We start from the raw sequence: 23,281 nt of genomic DNA, 5'->3' as shown, positions 1-23,281 counted from the left end.
CCCCACCTCTTTAAGGAATACCTAGGATAGGATAAAGTAATCTTTCTGACCCCCCCCCCCCCTTAAAAGATTTAGATGCACTATTGTAAAGTGGCTGTTCCACTGGATGTCATAAGGTGAACGCACCAATTTGTAAGTCGCTCTGGATAAGAGCGTCTGCTAAATGACTTAAATGTAAATGTAAATGTAACTAAGTGTTCACACTGAATCACATTATGGCATTTGGCCTCCCTATTACACCTTCCATTTATGTAGACTTTCAAACAAACTAATAAAGTATGTTTCCTATGAGCCATAACTCATGCTCTCATTGCCAATCATTAATTTTACTGCTACTCATTATATGAAGACTATGTTAAGAGCTGCAATGTTGAACAAGGTGTGGCAGCTTCGCATGGATCGGTACAGAAACTAAATAATAACTCTTCTAGTTTATTGAAACTTTTCTCGTCTGTTTCATAGTCGTTGATAATAGTCTAACTATGGTCTGGTTTAGGATTTATTGAAGGGTGACTGTTTCATGTAAACTCGTTCATCTCAATATTTCTGTGATTCTTGTTGAAATGTAGCTCTACTTCCTCCCTCCAAATGGGCGTGGCTTTGACTGAACAGCAGAGGGGAGGTAAACGTTAACGTAGGAGACGTACCGGAAAAATCTGACAAAATGGCTTCATCAAGCGCAACAAAAACCTGTAAGTTTATTTAATGATGCCAGCAGTAGACATACCCGATTGCTAGCTATTTTTGTGAACATTGAAAGATGTTTTCGAGCACCTTAGTTTACTTATTTAACATCGTCACTCCCAAGTCATTCTACTTTCACTTTCAGTTAAGGTGCTCTGAAAACGTGTGTAATAACATGAAGTAGTATAACAATGGGTGTTTTTATCTTTGGAGTATGAATATATTGCATCCCTGTCTTGTACACAGTTTTTCTATTAGTTAGACAGCCCATAACCATATCATTGTAGATTAAAGTAATTTGTTACAAAACCCAGGCAGTATCACTGCAACTGTGTAACTTTATGCGAAGGAAGTAGCATATGCAAAAAACTGTGTTTTTTATTTTATTTCAAACGTTCAAGGTTTTAAATTGACATGAACATGAGTGTATAACAGACAAGAGGTTTGAATATTCTGTTAATATTGCAGTATGTATTTTATATGATGTATTCAATGTGTCATTCTGTAGTGGAGAAGGATGACGACACAGATAAACACCCTCTGGGTAGAAGAAGACACTCCAAAGGTGAAGGTCCAGACAGTAAGTTGAAAACTTATATTAAAAAAAACATGTAATAAGTGATTATTTACCAATAATGTAGCCCTTTCCTGCAGTCAAATGACATCATGGGTGGAATGTTATTAATCTATTTCATAATTAATAAACATATATTTTTTTAACAGCCGAAAATCTGGTGTTTCTATATCAAACGGTTTCATTATATTTCAGTCTTCTGTGATGTATATAAAGTGTAATATTGGGATGCAAACTCCAAATTAAATACATTTCAACTATATCTGACATGATACCTTCTATTTTTTAAGCCCATAACCATGTGTGTGAAGTGTGTACTTTTGTACTATGTCTACCAAGAAACTACCAAGAAACACTCTGTGTGACCCTGATTTATCCCACTGCAGTAAAAGGTTAATTTAGTAGTAATATTTATTGTGCGTTGATTATCTACATTTCAAGATGGCAGCCAGTAGTGAAGAGGAATGATTATTAATATCAATTTGCATTTGTTATGGGAGACCCATTACTAAGTAGTGTTTTAAAAACACAACAGCAAGACTTGCTTATGTGATTCAAAACCATGATGTGACAGTTTTTCATATTTTCTCTGTTCTCTCTTGTAGTGTCCATGACCAGGATTGTGCTGGTGGGGAAGACAGGTGCTGGAAAAAGCTCTTCAGGAAACACCATTCTGGGGAGGAAGGCTTTCAGAGATGCCAAATCTAGCAAATCTGTGACACAAGAGTGTTCCAAGGAGACAGGAGAGGTGGCAGGGAGGCAGGTAGTGATAGTGGACACACCTGGAATATTTGACACTAACCGTCCTGACAGTGACTTGGAGACAGAGATCAGTAAATGTATCAACATGACGTCACCTGGTCCACACGCCATCGTATTGGTCTTAGATGTGGGCCCTTTCACAGAAGAGGAACAGAACGCGGTAAAGAAAATCAGGGCGCTGTTTGGAGAAGAAGCTGAAAAGTATACCATGATCCTCTTCACCCATGGAGATGAGTTGGATGATGGCGGCATTGAGCAGTATGTCCATGAAGCTCAGGAAGATCTCAAGAGACTTGTGGCCCAGTGCGGTGGGAGGTACCATGTTTTTGACAACACAAAGATGGAAAACAGGGGACAAGCGCTGGATTTCCTGGGGAAAGTTGACAACATGGTGAAATTAAATGGCCAAGACCACTACACCAACAAAATGTACGAGGAGGTGGAGAGAAAGATTTGTCACAAGAAGGAAGAGTTGAGGAAGCAGTATGAAGAAGAACTGCGGAAGCTACAAGACCAAGAGAACCAACTGCCTCCTGAATACCAGGAGAAAAGTAAAGCGCTACGGGAAGAAATTGAGGCGCTAAAGGAGTCACTCCAAGACAAAGAAAATAAACTTAAAGACTTGAAATCTCTGGAGCAAAACAAGATCCCGTGGATCGTTAACCATATACTTTATTATGAGATGAAGTTGAGGGCTGTGAGAGAGGAAGCAGAACAAATACAACTTAACAAAGAAATATCAACAGACTTTTGTAGCAAGTTACAAGGCCTCTATCTTACACAAGAAACTGTTGAATGATAAGCATTTGAGGGGTTGTGTGTAAACATGAAAACGGTTAAACATCAAAACCCTCTGCTTTAATCACACATCCCTGGGCTGCTCATCATTTCAGTTCGCTGCAGGAAACAACTGGAAGGAGCTGCAACAATCAATCAATTAAATGTATTATATAAAGCCCTTCTTACATCAGCTGATGTCACAAAGTGCTGTACAGAAACCCAGCCTAGAACCCCAACAAACAGTCAAACTGGACCGTTTTATCTCAATCTCTTCATTCAAAGACTCAATCATGGACACTCTTGCTGAACGTTGTGGCTGCTTTGCATGATGTATTGTTGTCTCTACCTTCTTGCCCTTTGTGCTGTTGTGTTTATACCATGTTTTGTGCTGCTGCCATGTTGTGTTGCTACCATGTTGTTGTCATGTTGTGTTGCTACCATGCTGTGTCATGTGATGCTGCCATGCTATGTTGTTGTCTTAGGTCTCTCTTTATGTAGTGTTGTGGTGTCTCTCTTGTCATGATGTGTGTTTTGTCCTATATTTTGATTGTATTATTTTTATTTTTAATCCCAGCCCCTGTCCCCGCAGGAGGCTTTTTGTCTTTTGGTAGGCAGTCATTGTAAATAAGAATCTGTTCTTAACTGACTTGCCTAATTAAATAAAGGTTAAATAAAAAAAGTAAGGAGGAAGAATTAAAGCAAAATGCTTTCTTATTAAAACACTCATGATAGACCCAAAAGGGGAAATATGGGATTGGTACAGTACATACATTTGTGGACTTTTAAATTAATCAATATAACCATTCATTCTTGAAGAATATATCTTATAAATGCTTCATGAACTTGGTTAAATTGTTGTTTTAAAAAAAAAAAATCTGTTTATTGTGAAGCATTGTCATACAGTATACAATCTGAGCCCGTATTTTTAACATATAAAACAACAAACACAAGATGAGTAAACAAAATGAGTACATAAAAAAAAACAGCGTGAAAATAAAAGTTGATGGAAACATGCTGAATTAAGACATGTCAGCTTAGTTAAATTGTTGTACCCAACCAGAACCCAAAATATAAACTTGTGCTTACTAATGGTTTCTTATTCATTTCAGTTTCAATGAAAAGTCCAGCAAATAGTAGGCTATTTGTCTGCACTCTGAGTTAAAAAATAACAAAACATTTCTATGTATATTTTTTATGATTTTTTTTACTTTGTTATTGTCACAAAAATATTAAAATGTCATTTTATTTCTTAGTCTTCTATTTTATTGTTATTGACTCTGTATAAGTATCCAAAAAGCATAACAAAAATTGGGGAACTGAGGGAATTGTGTGTAACGGTTTAACTTTAGTCCGTCCCCTCGCGCGAACCAGGGACCCTTTGCACACATCAACAACAGTCACCCACGAAGCGTCGTTACCCATCGCTCCACAAAGACCGCGGCCCTTGTGGAGCAAGGGGAACCACTACTTCAAGGTCTCAAAGCAGGTGACGTAACCGATTGAAACGCTATTAGCGCGCACCACCGCTAACTAGCTAGCCATTTCACATCCGTTACATGTGCACATTTATTTGATTTGATCAGAGGGAAAATATGAAATGTTTGTAATTATGAATTGAATGAATACCTTTTATACTTCAGATCAAACATACACCAATTTGTCATGATTTACATGTCTGCAAATTCAGATAAATTCATATTTTTTTATTAAACAAATAGGGTAGGTTTATGTGTCAATTATTGAAGCCAAAGTCTATAGACAACCTATAGTCCACCCACAGCATCTAACTGCCACTATCGTGCGTGTGTGTTCGTACCAAAGAGAATGATAGAGAAAGTATCCCTATATACAGTAGTTCCCATTATGGCGTCTGTGAGCACACAGCACAACGTACCATTGAGGCGATCTTTTTTAAATATTACATTTTTCACGATTGGTTGATCCCTCCTGATGACCCGGTTGGACATGACTCTTAACAGGGTCATCAGGAGGGATCAACCAATGAAGTTGGAAGTCCCACCCAGTTCACTACATTAAGATGGTGGAAGTTCACAATGGCGCTGCCCATGCTAAAACGTATTTTCGCCACTAGAGGCTTATATCATTCTCTATGGTTCGTACAAGCGGTCTCGAGGGGCGGTGAACGGACACGTTCAGCAGAGACGGAGCATAGAGCAACGTGGATAACACTGAATACAAGGAAGTTCATCTGTTCAACAACAATAATGGTTATCCAGACCCGAGTTGTGTTCCAATACTCATACTAAACACACTAACTGTACTATTTGTGACGTAAATTGAGTATATAGTATGCTTATTGGTTATACATGGATATAGTTAGTATGTCAAAAGATCCCGGATGACGTATTACATTCGCCAAAATAGAAAGTACACAAGCAGCGGACACTTTCCGTGCTTTTAGGGCCCATAATGCAATTCTTCAGGAAATGGGTGTGGCTTCACAACTTTTTCAGATTTGAAGGACATTGCGTGACATATGCAACGACAGCGGATACTAATTCATTGCTTTAACTAATTATGACAAATGTTAAGCAATGTAATAAAGTAATGCCTTTTATAATGAGTTACCTTAAAATTTATGTTGGCTGACAATTTGTTAGCTACGCTATCCTTATAAACCGCATAGCGTATCATTACAGCGGTATGTTAGCTAGCTACTTAACATTAGTTGGCTACTAATACATCAAACTTGCCAGTATATTAACTATTTGCTGTCTAACGTTTATTGACTTGATTATTCCCGTCATTCTTAGCTTAGCTAAGTGGTATAGTCTCAATGGACATTCGGGTGCGTTCGTAAATTACAGAGCGCAGAATAACTGATGAATTTACTAACGCTCAACACCTGTTGAATATGTCCGGTGTCAGTAAACGTCAGCAAAAAAAAGCGTAACAGTAATTCAATTGTTGCCAATAGCACAGTTACAGTCACCAACGTTCTGGATAACATGAAACCTGCCTATCTAGCTCTGCTATGGTGAGTAAAATGGTCTAGGCGTTCTCTCGTATGTGTCTGGAAGTAAATTCAGCAAAAAAAGAAACGTCCTCTCACTGTCAACAGTGTTTATTTTCAGCAAACTTAACATGTGTAAATATTTGTATGAACATAACATTCAACAACTGAGACATAAACTGAACAAGTTCCACAGACATGTGACTAACAGAAATTGAATAATGTGTCTCTGAACAAAGGTGGGGTCAAAATCAAAATTAACAGTTAGTATCTGGTGTGGCCACCAGCTGCATTAAGTACTGCAGTGCATCTCCTCCTCATGGACAGCACCAGATTTGCCAGTTCTTGCTGTGAGATGTCACCCCACTCTTCCACCACGGCACCTGCAAGTTCCCGGACAATTCTGTGGGGAATGGCCCAAGCCCTCACCCTCTGATCCAACAGGTCCCAGACGTGCTCAATGGGATTGAGATCCGGGCCTCTTCTGCCATGGCCAGCGAACACTGACATTCCTGTCTTGTAGGAAATTACGCACAGAATGAGCAGTATGGCTGGTGGCATTGTCATGCTGGAGGGTCATGTCAGGATGAGCCTGCAGGAAGGGTACCATATGAGGGAGGAGGATGTCTTCCCAGTAATGCACAGCGTTGAGATTGCCTGCAATGACAACAAGCTCAGTCCGATGATGCTGTGACACACCGCCCCAGACCATGACGGACCCTCCACCTCCAAATCGATCCCGTTCCAGAGTACAGGCCTCGGTGTAACGCTCATTCCTTCGACGATAAACGCAAATCTGACCATCACCCCAGGTGAGACACAACCGTGACTCGGCAGTGAAGAGCACTTTTTGCCAGGCCTGTCTGTTCCAGCAATGGTGGGTTTGTGCCTATATCCCCGTCATTCGCGGGAGAAAGAGATGGAAAAGGTATCGCAGAAGGAGATTGGGGTGCCTTGTGAGGATCCGCTGACGAGTGGCTAATCTGCCGTTGCCATCGGTACTATTGGTCAACATACAAGCGCTGGATAATGAATTGGACGAACTAAACGCACGTTTACATCTTTGGTTATCCTGTCCTGAAGTGTGTTGCAGTTAAAATAATTTGCATCACTAAAAGTGAAGTTTTGTCAAATGAATAGATGTATGTGAAATAGATAGTAAATGTTTCATATAAGATCCTTAGCATTTCAGATTTTCATGCAGTTTTTTTTACCCTTATTTTACCAGGTCAGTTGACCGTGAACACATTTTCATTTACAGCAACAACCTGGGGAATAGTTACAGGGAAGAATGAGCCAATTGGAAGGTGGGGATAATATATATACCATTTAGCAGACGCTTTTATACTCATGCTTGCATACATTTTACGTATGGATGGTCCCAGGAATTGAACCCATTACCCATTATTATTATTATGGTTACAAGCACCATGCTCTACCAACTGAGCTACAAACACCATGACGGTTTGAGGGCCAGATAGGGAATTTAACCAGGACACCAGGGTTAACAACACTACTCTTACAATAAGTTCCATGGGATCTTCAGTGACAACTGAGAATCAGGACAACCGTTTAACAGGGAAATGTCCCCAATCACTGCCCTGGGGTATTGGGATATTATTTTGGGAGGGGGGGCTTCCTACTGGCCCTCCAACACCATATCTTTAATTTAAGCCTACTAGAAAGTGTGTGCCCTCAGGCCTGGAGGGAAGCAAAAGTCATTCCGCTACCCAAGAATAGTAAAGCCCCCTTAACTGGCTCAAATAGCTGACCAATCAGCCTGTTACCAACCCTTAGGCAACTTTTGGAAAAAATTGTGTTTGACCAGATAAAATACTATTTCTCCAAAAAGTACAATCTTTGTCCGCATGTGCAGTTGCAAACCGTAGTCTGGCTTTTTAGGGTGGTTTTGGAGCAGTGGCTTCTTCCTTGCTGAGCAGCCTTTCAGGTTATGTCGACATAGGACTCGTTTTACTGTGGATATAGATACTTTTGTACCCGTTTCCTCCAGCATCTTCCCAAGGTCCTTTGCTGTTGTTCTAGGATAGATTTGTACTTTTCGCACCAAAGTACATTCATCTCTAGGAGACAGAACGCGTCTCCTTCCTGAGCGGTATGGCGGCTGCGTGGTCCCATGGTGTTTATACTTGCGTATTATTGTTTGTACAGATGAACGTGGTACCTTCAGGTGTTTGGAAATTGCTCCCAAGGACGAACCAGACTTGTGGAGGTCTACAATTTTTTTTGGCTTGGCTGATTTATTTTGATTTTCCCATGATGTCAAGCAAAGAGGCACTGAGTTTGAAGGTAGGCCTTGAAATACATCCACAGATACACCTCCAATTGACTCACATTATGTAAATTAGCCTATCAGAAGCTTCTAAAGCCATGACATCATTTTCTGGAATTTTCCAAGCTGTTAAAGGCACAGTCAACTTAGTGTATGTAAATTTCTGACCTACTGGAATTGTGATGCAGTGAAATAATCTGTCTGTAAACAATTGTTGGAAAAATTACTTGTGTCATGCACAAAGTAGATGTCCTAACCGACTTGCCAAAACTATAGTTTGATAACAAGAAATTTGTGGAGTGGTTGAAAAACAAGTTTTAATGACTCCAACCTAAGTGTATGTAAACTTCCGAGCATGGTGCTGCTACACTTGATGTTCTGATACAGTTTGTAAAATGGAAGACTGTTGTACTGGCTGTGACAGTCATGGTTATCTTTTCTCTTCCCATCGTAGACCCACCGTGACAGATGAGATGAACTGCCTTGACACAGACAGACAGACAGACACAACGTTGTTGTAGAACAGACTACAGTAGCTGCAGATTTGAAACGACACTATCAGGGGGATATTTCATTGCAGAAGTTGTTATAAAACTCCAAATCAACTCTGTGCTTGGCACGACAGATTTAGCCACATTTACCTTACCGCTGTAGTGAAAACTGAACTGTATGTACAATATCAACATTTTTGACTGGGAAGCAATTTTTTTGAAGACAGAAGTTAACAGGTTTGTTGACATAAAATACATGACCTTCCATAACTCCAACTGGTGGACAATGTTGAGAGTGCTGTGTGCTCTCACAGCACAGGAATATTTATCTGAGCCACAATCCCCACAGCCCCATAGCTCAGCCTCCTCCAAAGCTCTACACACACTGCATATGGTGTTGGGTGGAGGACATTCCAGCTCCACTGCAGGCATGTGGAGTAGCTCCCTCAACCACTTCCAGGTCTCAATATCGGCTGCCTTCCTTTTTTTGATGCTGGTGGAGGAGGTGCATCACTGCAGCTGGGCACAACTTCTGCTGCAGAGGGAACCGGCTCTGTTCTCCCAGTACTCTCTAGAGAGTAGTGACAGCTGTTACAGAGTGGACTATCCTGGTTAAATTAAGTTGAACAGAACTGAACAGAGCAACTTTCTCACCGATCCAAGTTGATGGCAGGGGTGTACGTGCTATCACGCCTCTAGTCAGGTCTCTGTAAACCAGCGTGGCTCTTTTTCTTCTGAAAGATGGCATCTGTAAAGAAAAACAAGACAACTAAGTTGGATTTATTCTAAATTAAGATGGAATATTAATTACATTTAAATGATCTGATACATAGATGATTGTTTCCTATCATAATGCACTAGGGTGTTGAACGCTGAGCTGTAGTCAATGAATAGCATTATCACATAGGTGTTCCTTTTGTCCAGGTGTGAAAGGGCAGTGTGGAGTGCAATAGAGATTGCATCATCTGTGGGTCTGTTGGGGGCGGTATGCATGACTAGTGGAGTTACTTTGCTTACACTCTAAAGAAAGTTATGGGTAGGAAGTTGTGCTTCGCATGGACATTAAGTAGCCTGAAAGGGCTCCAGAGACAGATGATGACACATCTTTGGGCTTCAACAAGCATGGGATAGGAATATATTGGGCATCTTGGCTAATGGATGATTATTGTTGGAATTGTTATAATGTACCATCTAATACTTGCCTAGTCCAGTGATACTTAACCTTTGGTCATTGTCGGCCCAATCATATGTTGCTCTGCCCATAGTGCTCCCAAAGTACCCCCCCATATGCATAAAAGCATGTAGGCATGTCATATGAAATTAGTCTTTCTAAGTATCCACTTTGGATATTGGCTCCTGGTTATATGAATGGTAAGCATTCGCTAGAGTTTAAATCCATGCTAGAAAATGCACTAGTGCTCACTTCAGGAAAAGTATGGAGATTTAAGACACGGACACAAGAGACACAACCAAAGAAATTAGACGCAGCCTCGCACCAGAAACAGGAAATGACACCATGCCATTGATCCCGGGAAATGTTTACCAAAAATACCTTTTAAATTGATTATATATTCAGATCGAATTAAACTCAAGATATGTTCTCCCCTACTATGGGTCATGTTACCTCGGGATAGCCCGCTAATAACACGTATAATCCATTACATTACCTTTGTAAATAACAAAAATAATGCGATAACCTACAGTTGACGAAAGTAAAGGACGTCAGAAGATCTTCTAGTTTTAGTTAAAGCACAATAAAAATTGTCATTTCCGCCACCAACGTATACGGGGTGTATTAGCCGTGGTTGATGCTTTTTGCTTACTCGGAAATTATGATATAAAACGTTGATTTGAACTATCTGACCAACTAGTGGGTCAGGCGGCGCCCCACTGTTTGATTCATATCGCGTGATTTATGATGATAGGCCTCGATTATATCGACTGATTTGTTCTGTATGGGGTGAATAGGGTCTGTCTCGTGAACTTTGTGGAGTGGTTTAAGTGTTAGATAAAATGAGAACACTGGAGACTGAAAGTGAAACTGTTGAAGCTGAACAATTTCAACTCCATAGCATTTAAGAACGTTCAAGATATCTAATACGAAAGTAGGTAAATTGTTATTTATTTGAATGATTTATGACAATCTATTACATTACTACATTATTAGTAGCCACAGCAGCCTCGACTGGTTTCCCTGCCCCCTGCAATTCGAATACAGTCACCTCCACAGGTTAAACTATGAAATACAGCCAACTCCATATGTTCAAGTATGAAATAATACTGATTGCTATGCCTTTTATAAAACAGCAACGTTCAAACATTTGTTTCTCTCTTTAATCAAATCAAGTTTATTTTATATAGCCCTTCGTACATCAGCTAATATCTCGAAGTGCTGTACAGAAACCCAGCCTAAAACCCCAAACAGCAAGCAATGCAGGTGTAGAAGCACGGCGGCTAGGAAAAACTCCCTAGAAAGGCCAAAACCTAGGAAGAAACCTAGAGAGGAACCAGGCTATGAGGGGTGGCCAGTCCTCTTCTGGCTGTGCCGGGTGGAGATATCTTTACATATCTAAAGTCCACAGCACCAGCCCCCGAGGCATGTCCACCTCCTCCAAAACCCCTGCAGCTTCCTCCAGTTGAAAAGGGTTTTCATGAGACATGCTCTGTCTAACAGTACTTTTCTCAAACTGCAGCACAGAAAAGGAAGCGAAAAGTTCCACCTGCCACCTCTGTCAGGCCACCCATGGCAGCACTCTCAGGTACTTCATCTGTTTGTTTTTCTCTCTCTCAGTTGTATTACTTACTATTGTTGCTGCGGTACTTCTACATTTGCAAACCATGTTAATCAATTTGATGGTATTTTTTTATTTTTAGAAAAGGAGACACCACCTGCTGTGCTCACTGCGGGGAGCATGATCCACCTGCAAGCTCCTTGCAGGAGTATGAGTCAGGTGCCATGGTGTGCTGTCACTTCTGTCAGTACTGGTTCCACTGCAGCTGTGTGCTGTGACTTCTGTCAGCACTAGTTCCACTGCAGGTGTGTGCTGTGACTTCTGTCAGCACTGGTTCCACTGCAGGTGTGTGTTGTGACTTCTGCCAATACTGTTTCCACTGCAGGTGTGTGCTGTGACTTCTGTCAGCACTGGTTCCACTGCAGGTGTGTGCTGTGACTTCTGCCAATACTGTTTCCACTGCAGGTGTGTGCTGTGACTTCTGCCAGCACTGGTTCCACTGCGGGTGTGTGCTTTGACGGTGGAGCTGGATTTGAATTGTGATTTCTTTGACAATATAGAGATGGAGGTCAAGATTTAATTGTTTTCATATGCAATTATTTATTTGTAAGAATACAAATATTGTGTGTGTGTAAAATGTAATCTATATTTATTCAACCCATCTTGTGTATTTCTTCCTTTACTTTCCAAGTGCATCTCTGCAACACAAATTCAAACAGTAATTTAATTGTTTATGTCAATGCACATCACTGAAATTACAGTTTTATTTGATTTAAATGATTCATACTCATTTACATTTTAGTATAAAACTGTTATCTAGTTTCTCAAAACATAAGATGAATCTGCAAAACCAGTATGCACAGAGGATCAGGATGAAGAAGAGTCTGTGACAGTAGGAGTGAAGTTTATGGAAAAAGTGGACTCTTGCCTTTTGGCTGATCCATTTGTGGTTTCACGGTGGGTGAAAAAAGAGTTGGGTCATGGAATCGGTGAGGGTAACTAGAAGTGGTGTAGTGGTGTAATTGTGTTTCTGCTGGGCAGAGGAAGAAGGCTCTCAGAGTAAAACGAATGGGGGCAAGAAAAGTGAATTGTTTCGTTCAAGAAAAGGGCACCAATGAAAGGAGTGATAACTGGGGTAGCAGTAGATATAAACGTTGACCAGCTGAGGGCAAAGATTCCCGGTGTATGTGATGCTCGTTGTTTGATGCGACGCAGACAGAGTGGCGAGAGTGGGGAAACGAGAGTCATTATCTGTTCTTTTGAGTTTTGAAGTTGAGTCTTTGCCTGACAATGTGAAGTTAGGATATATAAGTTATCCTGTATGAGCGTATGTGCCGAATACATGTGACAGGTGTCCAGCTTATGGGCATGTGGCAGCAGTGTATAGGAGGGAGGGTCCAGGTTGTGAGAAGTGTGCAGAAGGGCATTAGACAAAGGAATGTGTAGCATTGGGGAAAGTAGTGGAATGTGTTAATTGAATGGGGTGCCCATGGGGCTGGGGATCAGAAATGTCCCGTGCCACCGAGGCAGGTTGAGGTTTCCAGGGTTAGAGTAGAGCAGAAGTTGTCATATGCTGAGGCAGTGAAGAAAGTAGAAGAAGATGGGTCAAGGGGGAGGATTGGTGAGTAGTAGAGATATACCAGTAGAGAGGGATAGGCCAAAAAGCTAAATAAGATTCAGTAAGATTAGATTTTTAGAATTTAAGCAATGGTTATTAATTGTACTGCAGGGACGGATCGGAAGTCTCCGAAAATTGAGGTTGTAGTGGCAGCTGCAGAGAGGTATTTGGGTGTGCGAATCTTGACAGCAGAATAGTGTGTCAGGGTGATGGCATGAGGTAGGAATAAATACGTTTAATTAGTGGAGTAGGGAGTAGTTCATTTTATTTTATATAATTTGGAAATTAGTGAGTATAGTGTTAGATGGTAGGGTATTTATTTTTTCAAGTAAAGTATAAGGGAGATGTACTCCAATCTAGTAGGTGGCGGTAATATAACAAACTGGATGCCAACCGCCGTTAAACCTCATAGAAGAAGAAGTCCACAAGCGGACGCACCGAGCTACGCAATGAAAAGTTGACGGACATGTATCTTTTTTTTAACCGGAAGGCTAGCCAACTATCTAGTAAACACTTCGGAGACGAGGTTGGTGTCTCTTTTTCGAACACAATTAAACGGATATATCTTGTAATTGAACAAAATAATAAGGTGGCCAATTACTGGGGACTGTATTCCGATAATACGGGACGTATTTTTTTGCTAAACCGCTTATCAAAAAGCTGATAATAGTAATATTTCCACTGAAACGTTAAACATGCTAGTTTCTAAACCGTTAGCTAACATTTTTACGCCAACAATAATCACAAAACATTGATGGCCTGATCACAGGATAACACTGTTGAAGGTAATATTTATTAAACGCTGTTGAATATGCCGATAATACGAAGTTTCAAGCTAATTGCGTCACGGAAGACATCAATCTGATTGTGTTATGTCTGATTTAATACGAATATGTAGCCTAAATATTACCCTACCAATAATACATTTCAGTGGAATCCTTTTACATGATAGTTTTATGATACAACTCAATAACACATACGCCTATTGGTGAACCAAAGCTGGAAAGCTGTCAGTTTGAATCAACTTTTAACGTAAATGCAATGACATGGCTCAGGGTTTTGATCATTCCTTCAAGATCAGGCACCAATCCAAACTTTTGCAAGATACATCCAAACCATTGCAGGTGGTGTTACTTGGTAAAACAGGAGCAGGGAAGAGTGCCACAGGAAACACCATCCTAGGACGAAAAGATTTTGTCTCAAAGAAGAGTTCCAAATCAGTGACTGCTGATATTGAGAAACAAAATGTCACCATTGAAGGACAAGATCTTGTTGTGTATGACACTCCAGGATTCTGTAACCCCGATCAATCCGAAGAGCAAATTCAGGAGAAAGTCCAGAATGTCCTCAAGTTAACCTCATCTGGTCCCTGTGTGTTTCTCCTGGTGGTGAAGATAGATGCATTAACAGAAGAAGAGATGAGGGTCATTAGTAAAGTAGAAGATCTTCTAGGAGAGAGTCTTTTGAAGCAAACCTGGATCCTGTTCACCAGAGGAGATGAGTTAGAAGACCAGACTATAAAAGAATTAATTGCTGACTCAGATGACCTCACAGAAGTGATGAGAAAATACGGTGGAAGATACCATGTGTTCAACAACAAGAGGGATGATCCTGAGCAGGTCAAATCACTGCTGGAAAAGACATCCATCTGTCTCAGTAAGTATAACTAACTGTTTATATAAAGGATTAGCCAGAAATGTAATGTTGACTAATTGTAAATGTTTCCATGATTGAAATACTGTGTTTGAAGCAGTATAATACTGATGATAGAAAACTAGATATTCTAGATGAGAGTTCAGTAGGTCATGTCATTGATAACATTATGAACACAATCTTTTCATAAGTCTCCTGTAGCTGAGGTGATTATAGGTAGTCCTGCCTGAGAATTGTAAGACCAGTTATTTTGTTTGGCCTGACAATGACTGAGACAATACTTGAAGATTTATTAAATGTTTACTTATAAAATGTTATTTTGTGTTAAATATAGTCATATTGAAATACATCACACTACACATTTAGTAATGACAGGATGCATTTGAATCATAACACACAGTGAAACTTAGTGTGACTTAATACTAGTATTTTCAATAGGTGTGGAAAAAGGTGTTCTCGTTAAGTTTAACAGTTATCCCGAGTTGAACTCAGAATTCACCAAAGTTATCTTCCTAACTCCTCTATCCCACTACGTAGTTTATCCCTCTGGTCTTCTGGTTAAAGATATACATTCTGGGATAACAACAATGTCCCCCTCAGCCACTTAATGGTGATTTACAGCTGGGATGGTGCAGGAGAAATGTAACCTCTCAGTGGTTTAGATGCAATGACTGACAGTCCATGATAACCAAGAGATAGTTTATATGTTGAAGCTATAGACTTGTTTTTTGAAAATTTTTGTTAGCAAAAATTTGAGTAATGAAATCTTACATTTTGTGTTATAATGATATTATGAGGCATTTGTAAGTGATATTATTAGTCCATGACAACCAATAGATAGTTTATATGTTGAAGCTACAGTGATATTATTATTCAAGAATCAATGCAGATCAAGAATTGAAATGACTGTAGAAAAGCTTCCCAAATCCCAGATTGAATCTTTTAATAAGTTTCCTTGGTGTACGAGAGCTCCTCAGTTGGTACAAATCCCACCTGAACTCCACATTCACCATAAAGATTTAAACACCAGACATAAATCATTATTATTCAGTGAACCAATAACTGCCTGTATAGGGGATGAGATGGTAGTCATTTTAATGTATCATTTTAACAAATGTGATGTATTTCTCTCTACACAGATTCAACACTTTCAAGGAGCTTCTCCATCAGGAATCTCCCAGAGAGAAGGATTGTTCTGCTTGGAAAAAGCGGTGCTGGGAAGAGTGCAACAGGAAACACCATCCTGGGACGGAAAGTTTTTATCTCAAAGAAGAGTTCCAAATCAGTGACTGCTGATATTGAAAAACAAAATGTCACCATTGAAGGAAGAGATCTTGTCGTGTATGACACTCCAGGATTCTGTAACCCCGACCGATGTGAAGAGCAAATTCAGGAGAAATTCCAGGATGTCCTCAAGTTAACCTCATCTGGTCCCTGTGTGTTTCTCCTGGTGGTGAAGATAGATAGATTAACAGCAGAGGAGAAGAGGGTCATCAGTAAAGTAGAAGATCTTCTAGGAGAGAGTCTTTTGAAGCAAACCTGGATCCTGTTCACCAGAGGAGATGAGTTAGAAGACCAGACTATAGAAGAATTCATTGAGGACTCAGATGACCTCACAGAAGTGATGAGAAAATACGGTGGAAGATACCATGTGTTCAACAACAAGAGTGGTGATCCTGAGCAGGTCAAATCCCTGCTGGAAAAGACATCCATCTGTCTCAGTAAGTATAACTAACTGTTTAAATCAAAATTGATTTGTTACATGCGCTGAATACAACAGGTGTAGACCTTACAGTGAAATCTTTCTTACAAGCCCTTAACCAACAGCGCAGTTTTTAAGAAAATAAATATATAAAAGTAACAAATAATTAAAGAGCAGCAGTAAAATAACAATAGGGAGGCTGTATACAGGGGGTGCCAGTACAGAGTCAATGTGCGGAGGCACCGGTTGGTCGAGGTAATATGTACATGTAGGTAGAGTTATTAAAGTGACTATGCATAGATAATAACAGAGAGTAGCAGCAGTGTAAAAAGGGGGGGGGGGGGCAATGCAAATAGTTTGGGTAGCCATTTGATTAGATGTTCAGGAGTCTTATGGCTTGGGGATAGAAGCTGTTTAGAAGCCTCTTGGACCTAGACTTGGCACTCCGGTACCGCTTGCCGTGCGGTAGCAGAGAGAACAGTCTATGACTTGGGTGACTGGAGTCTGAGAATTGTAAGACCAGTTATTTTGTTTGGCATGACAATGACTGAGACAATACTTGAGGAAGATTTATAAAATGTTGTGTTAATCAAATGTTATTTTGTGTTAAAAATAGTAATATTGAAATACATAACACTACACATTTAGTAATGACAGGATGCATTTGAATCATAACACACAGTGAAACTTAGTGTGACTTAATACTAGTATTTTCAATAGGTGTGGAAAAAGGGGTTCTCGTTAAGTTTAACAGTTATCCCGAGTTGAACTCAGAATTCACCAAAGTTAGCTAGCTAACTCCTCTATCCCACTACGTAGTATATCCCTCTGGTCTTTTGGTTAAAGATATACATTCTGGGATAACAACAATGTCCCCCTCAGCCACTTAATGTGGTTTACAGCTGGGATGGAGCTGGAGAATTGTAACCTCTCAGTGGTTTAGATGCAATGACTGACAGTCCATGATAACCAATAGATAGTTTTATATGTTGAAGCTATAGACTTGTTTGTTTATATTTTTGTTTGCAAAAATTGGGAGTAATGAAATCTTACATTGTGTTATAATGATCTTATGAGGCATTTATAAGTTATATTATTCAAGAATCAATGCAATAATATAATTGAAATGACTATGGAACAGTTTCCCAAATCCCAGATTGAAGCTTTAATAAGTTGCCTTGGCGTACCAGAGCTCCCTGTTTGGTACAAATCCCACCTGAACTCCACATTCACCTTAAAGATTTAAACACCAGACATAAATCATAATTATTCAGAGCACCAATAACTGCCTGTATAGGGGATGAGAGGGTAGTCATTTTACTGTATCAGTTTAACAAATGTGATGTATTTCTCTATACACAGATTCAACACTTTCAAGGAGCTCCTCCACCATGAATCTTCCAGAGTGAAGGATTGTTCTGCTTGGAAAAAGCGGTGTTGGGAAGAGTGCAACAGGAAACACCATTCTTGGTGGGAGAAGTTTCCATTCTGAACAGAACTGGTCCTCAGTAACACGTGAAACAGAAATGAAGCAGGCAGCAGTAGATGGGAGGGATGTCAGTGTAGTTGACACTCCAGGACTCTAACTCGAATGAACTTATCTTCTGCAGCAGAGGTAACTCTGGGTCTTCATTTCCTGTGGCGGTCCTCATGAGAGACAGTTTCATCATAGCGCTTGATGTTTTTTTCCACTGTACTTGATGAAACTTTCAAAGTTCTTGAAATGTTCCAGATTGACTTACCTTCATGTCTTAAAGTAATGATGGACTCTTGTTTCTCTTTGCTTATTTGAGCTGTTCTTGCCATAATATGGACTTGGTCTTTTACCAAATAGGGCTGTGTTCCACCCCTACCTTGAAGGAGTGGTACAACACAACTGATCGGCTCAAACGCATTAGGAAGGAAAGAAATTCCACAAATTAACTTTTAACAAGGCACACCTGTTAATTTAAATGCATTCCAGGTGACTACCTCATGAAGCTGGGTGAGAGAATGCGAAGAGTGCAAAGCTTTCAAGGCAAAGAGTGGCTACTTTGAAGAATCTCAAATATAAAATATTTGTTTAACACTTTTTTGGTTACTACATGTTATTTCATAGTTTTGATGTCTTCATTATTATTCTACAATGTAGAAAATAGTAAAAAATAAAGAAAAACCCTTGAATGAGTAGGTGTGTCCACATTTTTGACTGGTGCCGCTTGGGGCGGCAGGTAGCCTAGTGGTTAGTTCGATCTTGTGCAAGATCGAATCCCGAGCTGACATGGTAAAAATCTATCGTTCTGCCCCTGAACAAGGAAGTTAACCCAGTGTTCCTAGGCTGTCATTGTGGATAAGAATTTGTTCTGAACTGACTTGCCTAGTTAAATAAAGGTAAAATAAATAAAACAATATGCACATATCAAATATTACCCCACTACAATGGAGCAACACTTAGGGGCAGACAATATATGTTTGTGGGAGTGTAGATGGTGCTAAAAAAAACACTGTTCTTTCTATGTGAAGACAGCGTTGTGATGTAACATTTTCTTTAGTGAGGGAGGATGGAGACTGAGACAATCGGGCCAAGGGAAGCAGACCTCATGCTGACCGTCCCAACAGTGAGTTGAACAATTATTGGTATTACTTTATATTAATGTTCACTAATAAGCTATTATAAATGTTTAGAAATAATAAGTTATATATATTATTGTTTTTTGTCAAAATATTTATTGTTAATAAGTTCTTAGTAATAAGTATAAATAAGTTCTTATGAATGACAAAATACAACAATGTAGCCAGTAAAATATCTGCCCATCTAACAAAACATTTGTGGTTCAAAATATGTAGCCTACCATCTCTTCACAGTTCTCTTTTTCTCTGAACAGCTTCAAGAACATCAAGGGATTGTCTATGTTAGGACTGACTATCTCCCAGAACCAAGAATGCTGCTGCATGGCAAACACGATCCTGAGAAGAGTACAAACGGAAACAAACATTTATGAAAGAGTTTTCCACTATGAGAATAAGGAATCCTCTGTAAAATCGGAAACTAAATTTAAGCAGGCTGAGGTAAGGACAGGGACTGGGGCAAGGGTAGGGTAGGGGCAAGGACAGGGACTGGGGTAAGGACTGGGGCAAGGACAGGGACAGGGGAGTGGGCAGGAATTAGGGCAGTGGTAGCAGTAGTGCTAGTGATAGCAGCAATGATACCTGTAGGGAAAGGGGCAGTGATGGGAACAGAGGGAGGGGCAGAGTTAGCAGTAATGCCAACACTATGTGGATAGGTAGGGTATGCAGCAGGGGTATATATATTTTTAGTAAAGAAAAAGGAAATGGTAGGACAATGGGCAGATCTAGTGATAGGGCTAAGCATAGGGACATCAGCAGTGCTGTCAGGGCTAACAGCAGGGGCAGGGATACTGTTATGGGGAGAGGTAGAGGTGCTAACTGTGGTAGCAGCAGTGATAGTGGTAGTGGAAGGGGTAATGACAGGGGACCCGTTAGTGAATACAGTAGAGATTTGGAAATTCGTAGGGGTAGCAGAAGGGGTAAGAGTAGTGGTAGCTTCAGGGGTTAGGTTATGGGTAGCAGCAGTGGTAGGTATAGGGGCACTGGTAGTGCCAGTGGTAAATGCAGGGAGATTGTTAGCAGCAGTGATAGTGGTAGGACCAGCAACAGGGGTAGGGATGTTTTATCGGGTGCTAAGACTTGTGGTAGCAACAGGGACAGAGATAACAGAGATATCAGACTGGAGATGGGCAACAGCAGTGCTAGTGGTAGTGATATGGGCAGTGACATGGGTACAGACAGCTGAATCCATAGGGAGAGTTATAGCTTAAAGCTAACACCATGGGAACAGGTACAGGATCAACCAAAGAGATCCTGTACAGATACAGTGGGGCAAAAAAGTATTTAGTCAGCCACCAATTGTGCAAGTTCTCCCACTTAAAAAGATGAGAGAGGCCTGTAATTTTCATCATAGGTACACTTCAACTATGACAGACTATGACAAAAATCCAGAAAATCACATTGTAGGATTTTTTATGAATTTATTTGCAAATTATGGTGGAAAATAAGTATTTGGTCAATAACAAAAGTTTATCTCAATACTTTGTTATATACCCTTTGTTGGCAATGACAGAGGTCAAACGTTTTCTGTAAGTCTTCACAAGGTTTTCACACACTGTTGCTGGTATTTTGGCCCATTCCTCCATGCAGATCTCCTCTAGAGCAGTGATGTTTTGGGGCTGTTGCTGGGCAACACGGACTTTCAACTCCCTCCAAAGATTTTCTATGGGGTTGAGATCTGGAGACTGGCTAGGCCACTCCAGGACCTTGAAATGCTTCTTACGAAGCCACTCCTTCGTTGCCCGGGCGGTGTGTTTGGGATCATTGTCATGCTGAAAGACCCAGCCACGTTTCATCTTCAATGCCCTTGCTGATGGAAGGAGGTTTTCACTCAAAATCTCACGATACATGGCCCCATTCATTCTGTCCTTTACACGTATCAGTCGTCCTGGTCCCTTTGCAGAAAAACAGCCCCAAAGCATGATGTTTCCACCCCCATGCTTCACAGTAGGTATGGTGTTCTTTGGATGCAACTCAGCATTCTTTGTCCTCCAAACACGACGAGTTGAGTTTTTACCAAAAAGTTCTATTTTGGTTTCATCTGACCATATGACATTCTCCCCATCTTCTTCTGGATCATCCAAATGCTCTCTAGCAAACTTCAGACGGGCCTGGACATGTACTGGCTTAAGCAGGGGGACACGTCTGGCCATGCAGGATTTGAGTCCCTGGCGGCGTAGTGTGTTACTGATGGTAGGCTTTGTTACTTTGGTCCCAGCTCTCTGCAGGTCATTCACTAGGTCCCCCCGTGTGGTTCTGGGATTTTTGCTCACCGTTCTTGTGATCATTTTGACCCCACGGGGTGAGATCTTGCGTGGAGCCCCAGATCGAGGGAGATTATCAGTGGTCTTGTATGTCTTCCATTTCCTAATAATTGCTCCCACAGTTGATTTCTTCAAACCAAGCTGCTTACCTATTGCAGATTCAGTCTTCCCAGCCTGGTGCAGGTCTACAATTTTGTTTCTGGTGTCCTTTGACAGCTCTTTGGTCTTGGCCATAGTGGAGTTTGGAGTGTGACTGTTTGAGGTTGTGGACAGGTGTCTTTTATACTGATAACAAGTTCAAACAGGTGCCATTAATACAGGTAATGAGTGGACAGAGGAGCCTCTTAAAGAAGAAGTTACAGGTCTGTGAGAGCCAGAAATCTTGCTTGTTTGTAGGTGACCAAATACTTATTTTCCACCATAATTTGCAAATAAATTCATTAAAAATCCTACAATGTGATTTTCTGGATTTTTTTTCTCATTTTGTCTGTCATAGTTGAAGTGTACCTATGATGAAAATTACAGGCCTCTCTCATCTTTTTAAGTGGGAGAACTTGCACAATTGGTGGCTGACTAAATACTTTTTTGCCCCACTGTATGTGCGTAGGATATCTACTGTTGTGTGAAAGTATGTGCATAAGAAAGAAGCCAGTATAAAATGGATGTTCTTATATAATGGACTTCAGGACGTTCTCGTGAATAAACTGTACTAACCTTTTGCATTAAGCTGAGTCTTTGCCTAATTATTATTGAACCCATGGTCTTACAAGCCTCGGGGATTGGTCAAAGCTGTTGATTATTAGTTATTATCATTGGGATTGAAAATTCTCATGACACTGTAGAAGTGCATTAGTAGTGACTAATGTGTTATGGGTTAGATGGAATGATATGTAGGTTGAATATTCTTCCAACTCATTTTTATTTGACCTTTATTTAACTAGGCAAGTCAGTTAAGAACGGATTACACTCTACTGATTACACCTCACCATGCAATAATTACTACAAATGCCTCTTTATTATTTATTACATACATTTCAACGTCTGTTGGAAACTGGAAAAGGGATTTTCCTCCCTTCCATTTTAGAAATGGTATTTATTGATGGCGTATGTTTCTTATCGTGAAAATAAGTTGATTCACAGGAGTACCACTACAGAATGACACATTGAATAAATCACATAAAATACATACTGCAATATTAACAGATTATTCAAACATCTTGTCTGTTATACGCTCATGTTCATGTCAATTTAAAACCTTGAAAGTTTGAAATAAATAAAAACATCCCATAGGAAATTAGTTTTGCATATGTTTCCTCCCATAAAGTTACACACTTGCTGTGATACTGCCTGGGCTTTGCAACAAAAACTTTAAATATACCCAGGTGAACCGGTGAAGCAGGTTTTTACTTTTACCCTCCCAAATTCTGGAATGCCCTGCCCTACCACGCAATATCAGGTAGGAAAAAACTGTTAACTCTTTTAAACGCCAGATAAAGAGAGAGAGATAGTGGATAGAGTAGGGAGAAAGATAGAGAATAGAGTACGGAGAGAGATAGTGGATAGAGTAGGGAGAAAGATAGAGAATAGAGTACGGAGAGAGATGGAGGATAAAGTAGGGAGAGAGACGGAGGATAGAGTAGGGAGAGAGATGGAGGATAGAATACGGAGAGAGATGGAGGATAGAGTACGGAGAGAGATGGAGGATAGAGTAGGGAGAGAGACGGAGGATAGAGTAGGGAGAGAGATGGAGGATAGAATACGGAGAGAGATGGAGGATAGAGTACGGAGAGAGATGGAGGATAGATTACGGAGAGAGACGGAGGATAGAGTACGGAGAGAGATAGAGGATAGAGTAGGGAGAGAGATGGAGGATAGAGTAGGGAGAGAGATGGAGGATAGAGTACGGTGAGAGATGGAGGATAGATTACGGAGAGAGAAACTCAAGAGAAGACAGCACAGCACGGGGCAGCGATTCTGTTCATTTTATGTATGAAACCAAAGCATTTCTATCTGCTCAGTGCTTTAGTTGCAGTGGCCATGGGAGGTAATTGTGTATGGAGCAAAGGCCCTGTGAATGTAACAGAGTTCATAAGGGGTTCTCTGATAGGGGTGTTAGCTGAGGCAATGGGAGCTGGATCATACACACTTAT

General features: G+C 40.4%; 3 protein-coding genes across 4 annotated transcripts in view; all 3 read left to right on the top strand.

Annotated features, from left to right (window-relative positions):
* Positions 1-565: 565 nt before the first annotated feature.
* On the top strand, positions 566-4,524 carry LOC139552807 (GTPase IMAP family member 9-like). Its single transcript, XM_071364857.1, has 3 exons — positions 566-692; positions 1,193-1,264; positions 1,864-4,524. Exons 1-3 carry the CDS (start codon positions 665-667, stop codon positions 2,817-2,819), a joined length of 1,056 nt encoding a protein of 351 aa, XP_071220958.1. The 5' UTR covers positions 566-664; the 3' UTR covers positions 2,820-4,524.
* A 5,725-nt stretch (positions 4,525-10,249) lies between these two features.
* The window catches only part of LOC139552805 (GTPase IMAP family member 4-like), a 32,349-nt gene continuing 19,317 nt past the window's right edge, over positions 10,250-23,281 (top strand). Inside the window, exon 1 of one of the 2 annotated variants that reach the window (XM_071364853.1) lies at positions 10,250-10,660. The gene's annotated coding sequence lies outside the window, so the exon portion shown is untranslated. Of the gene's footprint in view, positions 10,665-23,281 lie in introns of both variants that reach the window. The other variant, XM_071364854.1, reaches the window with a different exon arrangement.
* LOC139552806 (GTPase IMAP family member 8-like) lies at positions 13,350-18,427 on the top strand. The gene is made up of 3 exons (XM_071364856.1): positions 13,350-14,561; positions 15,698-16,279; positions 17,623-18,427. The coding sequence occupies exons 1-3, from the start codon at positions 13,952-13,954 to the stop codon at positions 17,667-17,669; spliced, it is 1,239 nt and encodes a 412-aa protein (XP_071220957.1). The 5' UTR covers positions 13,350-13,951; the 3' UTR covers positions 17,670-18,427.

The sequence above is a fragment of the Salvelinus alpinus genome, chromosome 24 (genome assembly GCF_045679555.1).
Source record: "Salvelinus alpinus chromosome 24, SLU_Salpinus.1, whole genome shotgun sequence".
Taxonomy (NCBI): Eukaryota; Metazoa; Chordata; class Actinopteri; order Salmoniformes; family Salmonidae; genus Salvelinus; species Salvelinus alpinus.
Note: the sequence above shows the minus strand (reverse complement) of the source record. Positions and strands in the feature narration are given on the sequence as shown.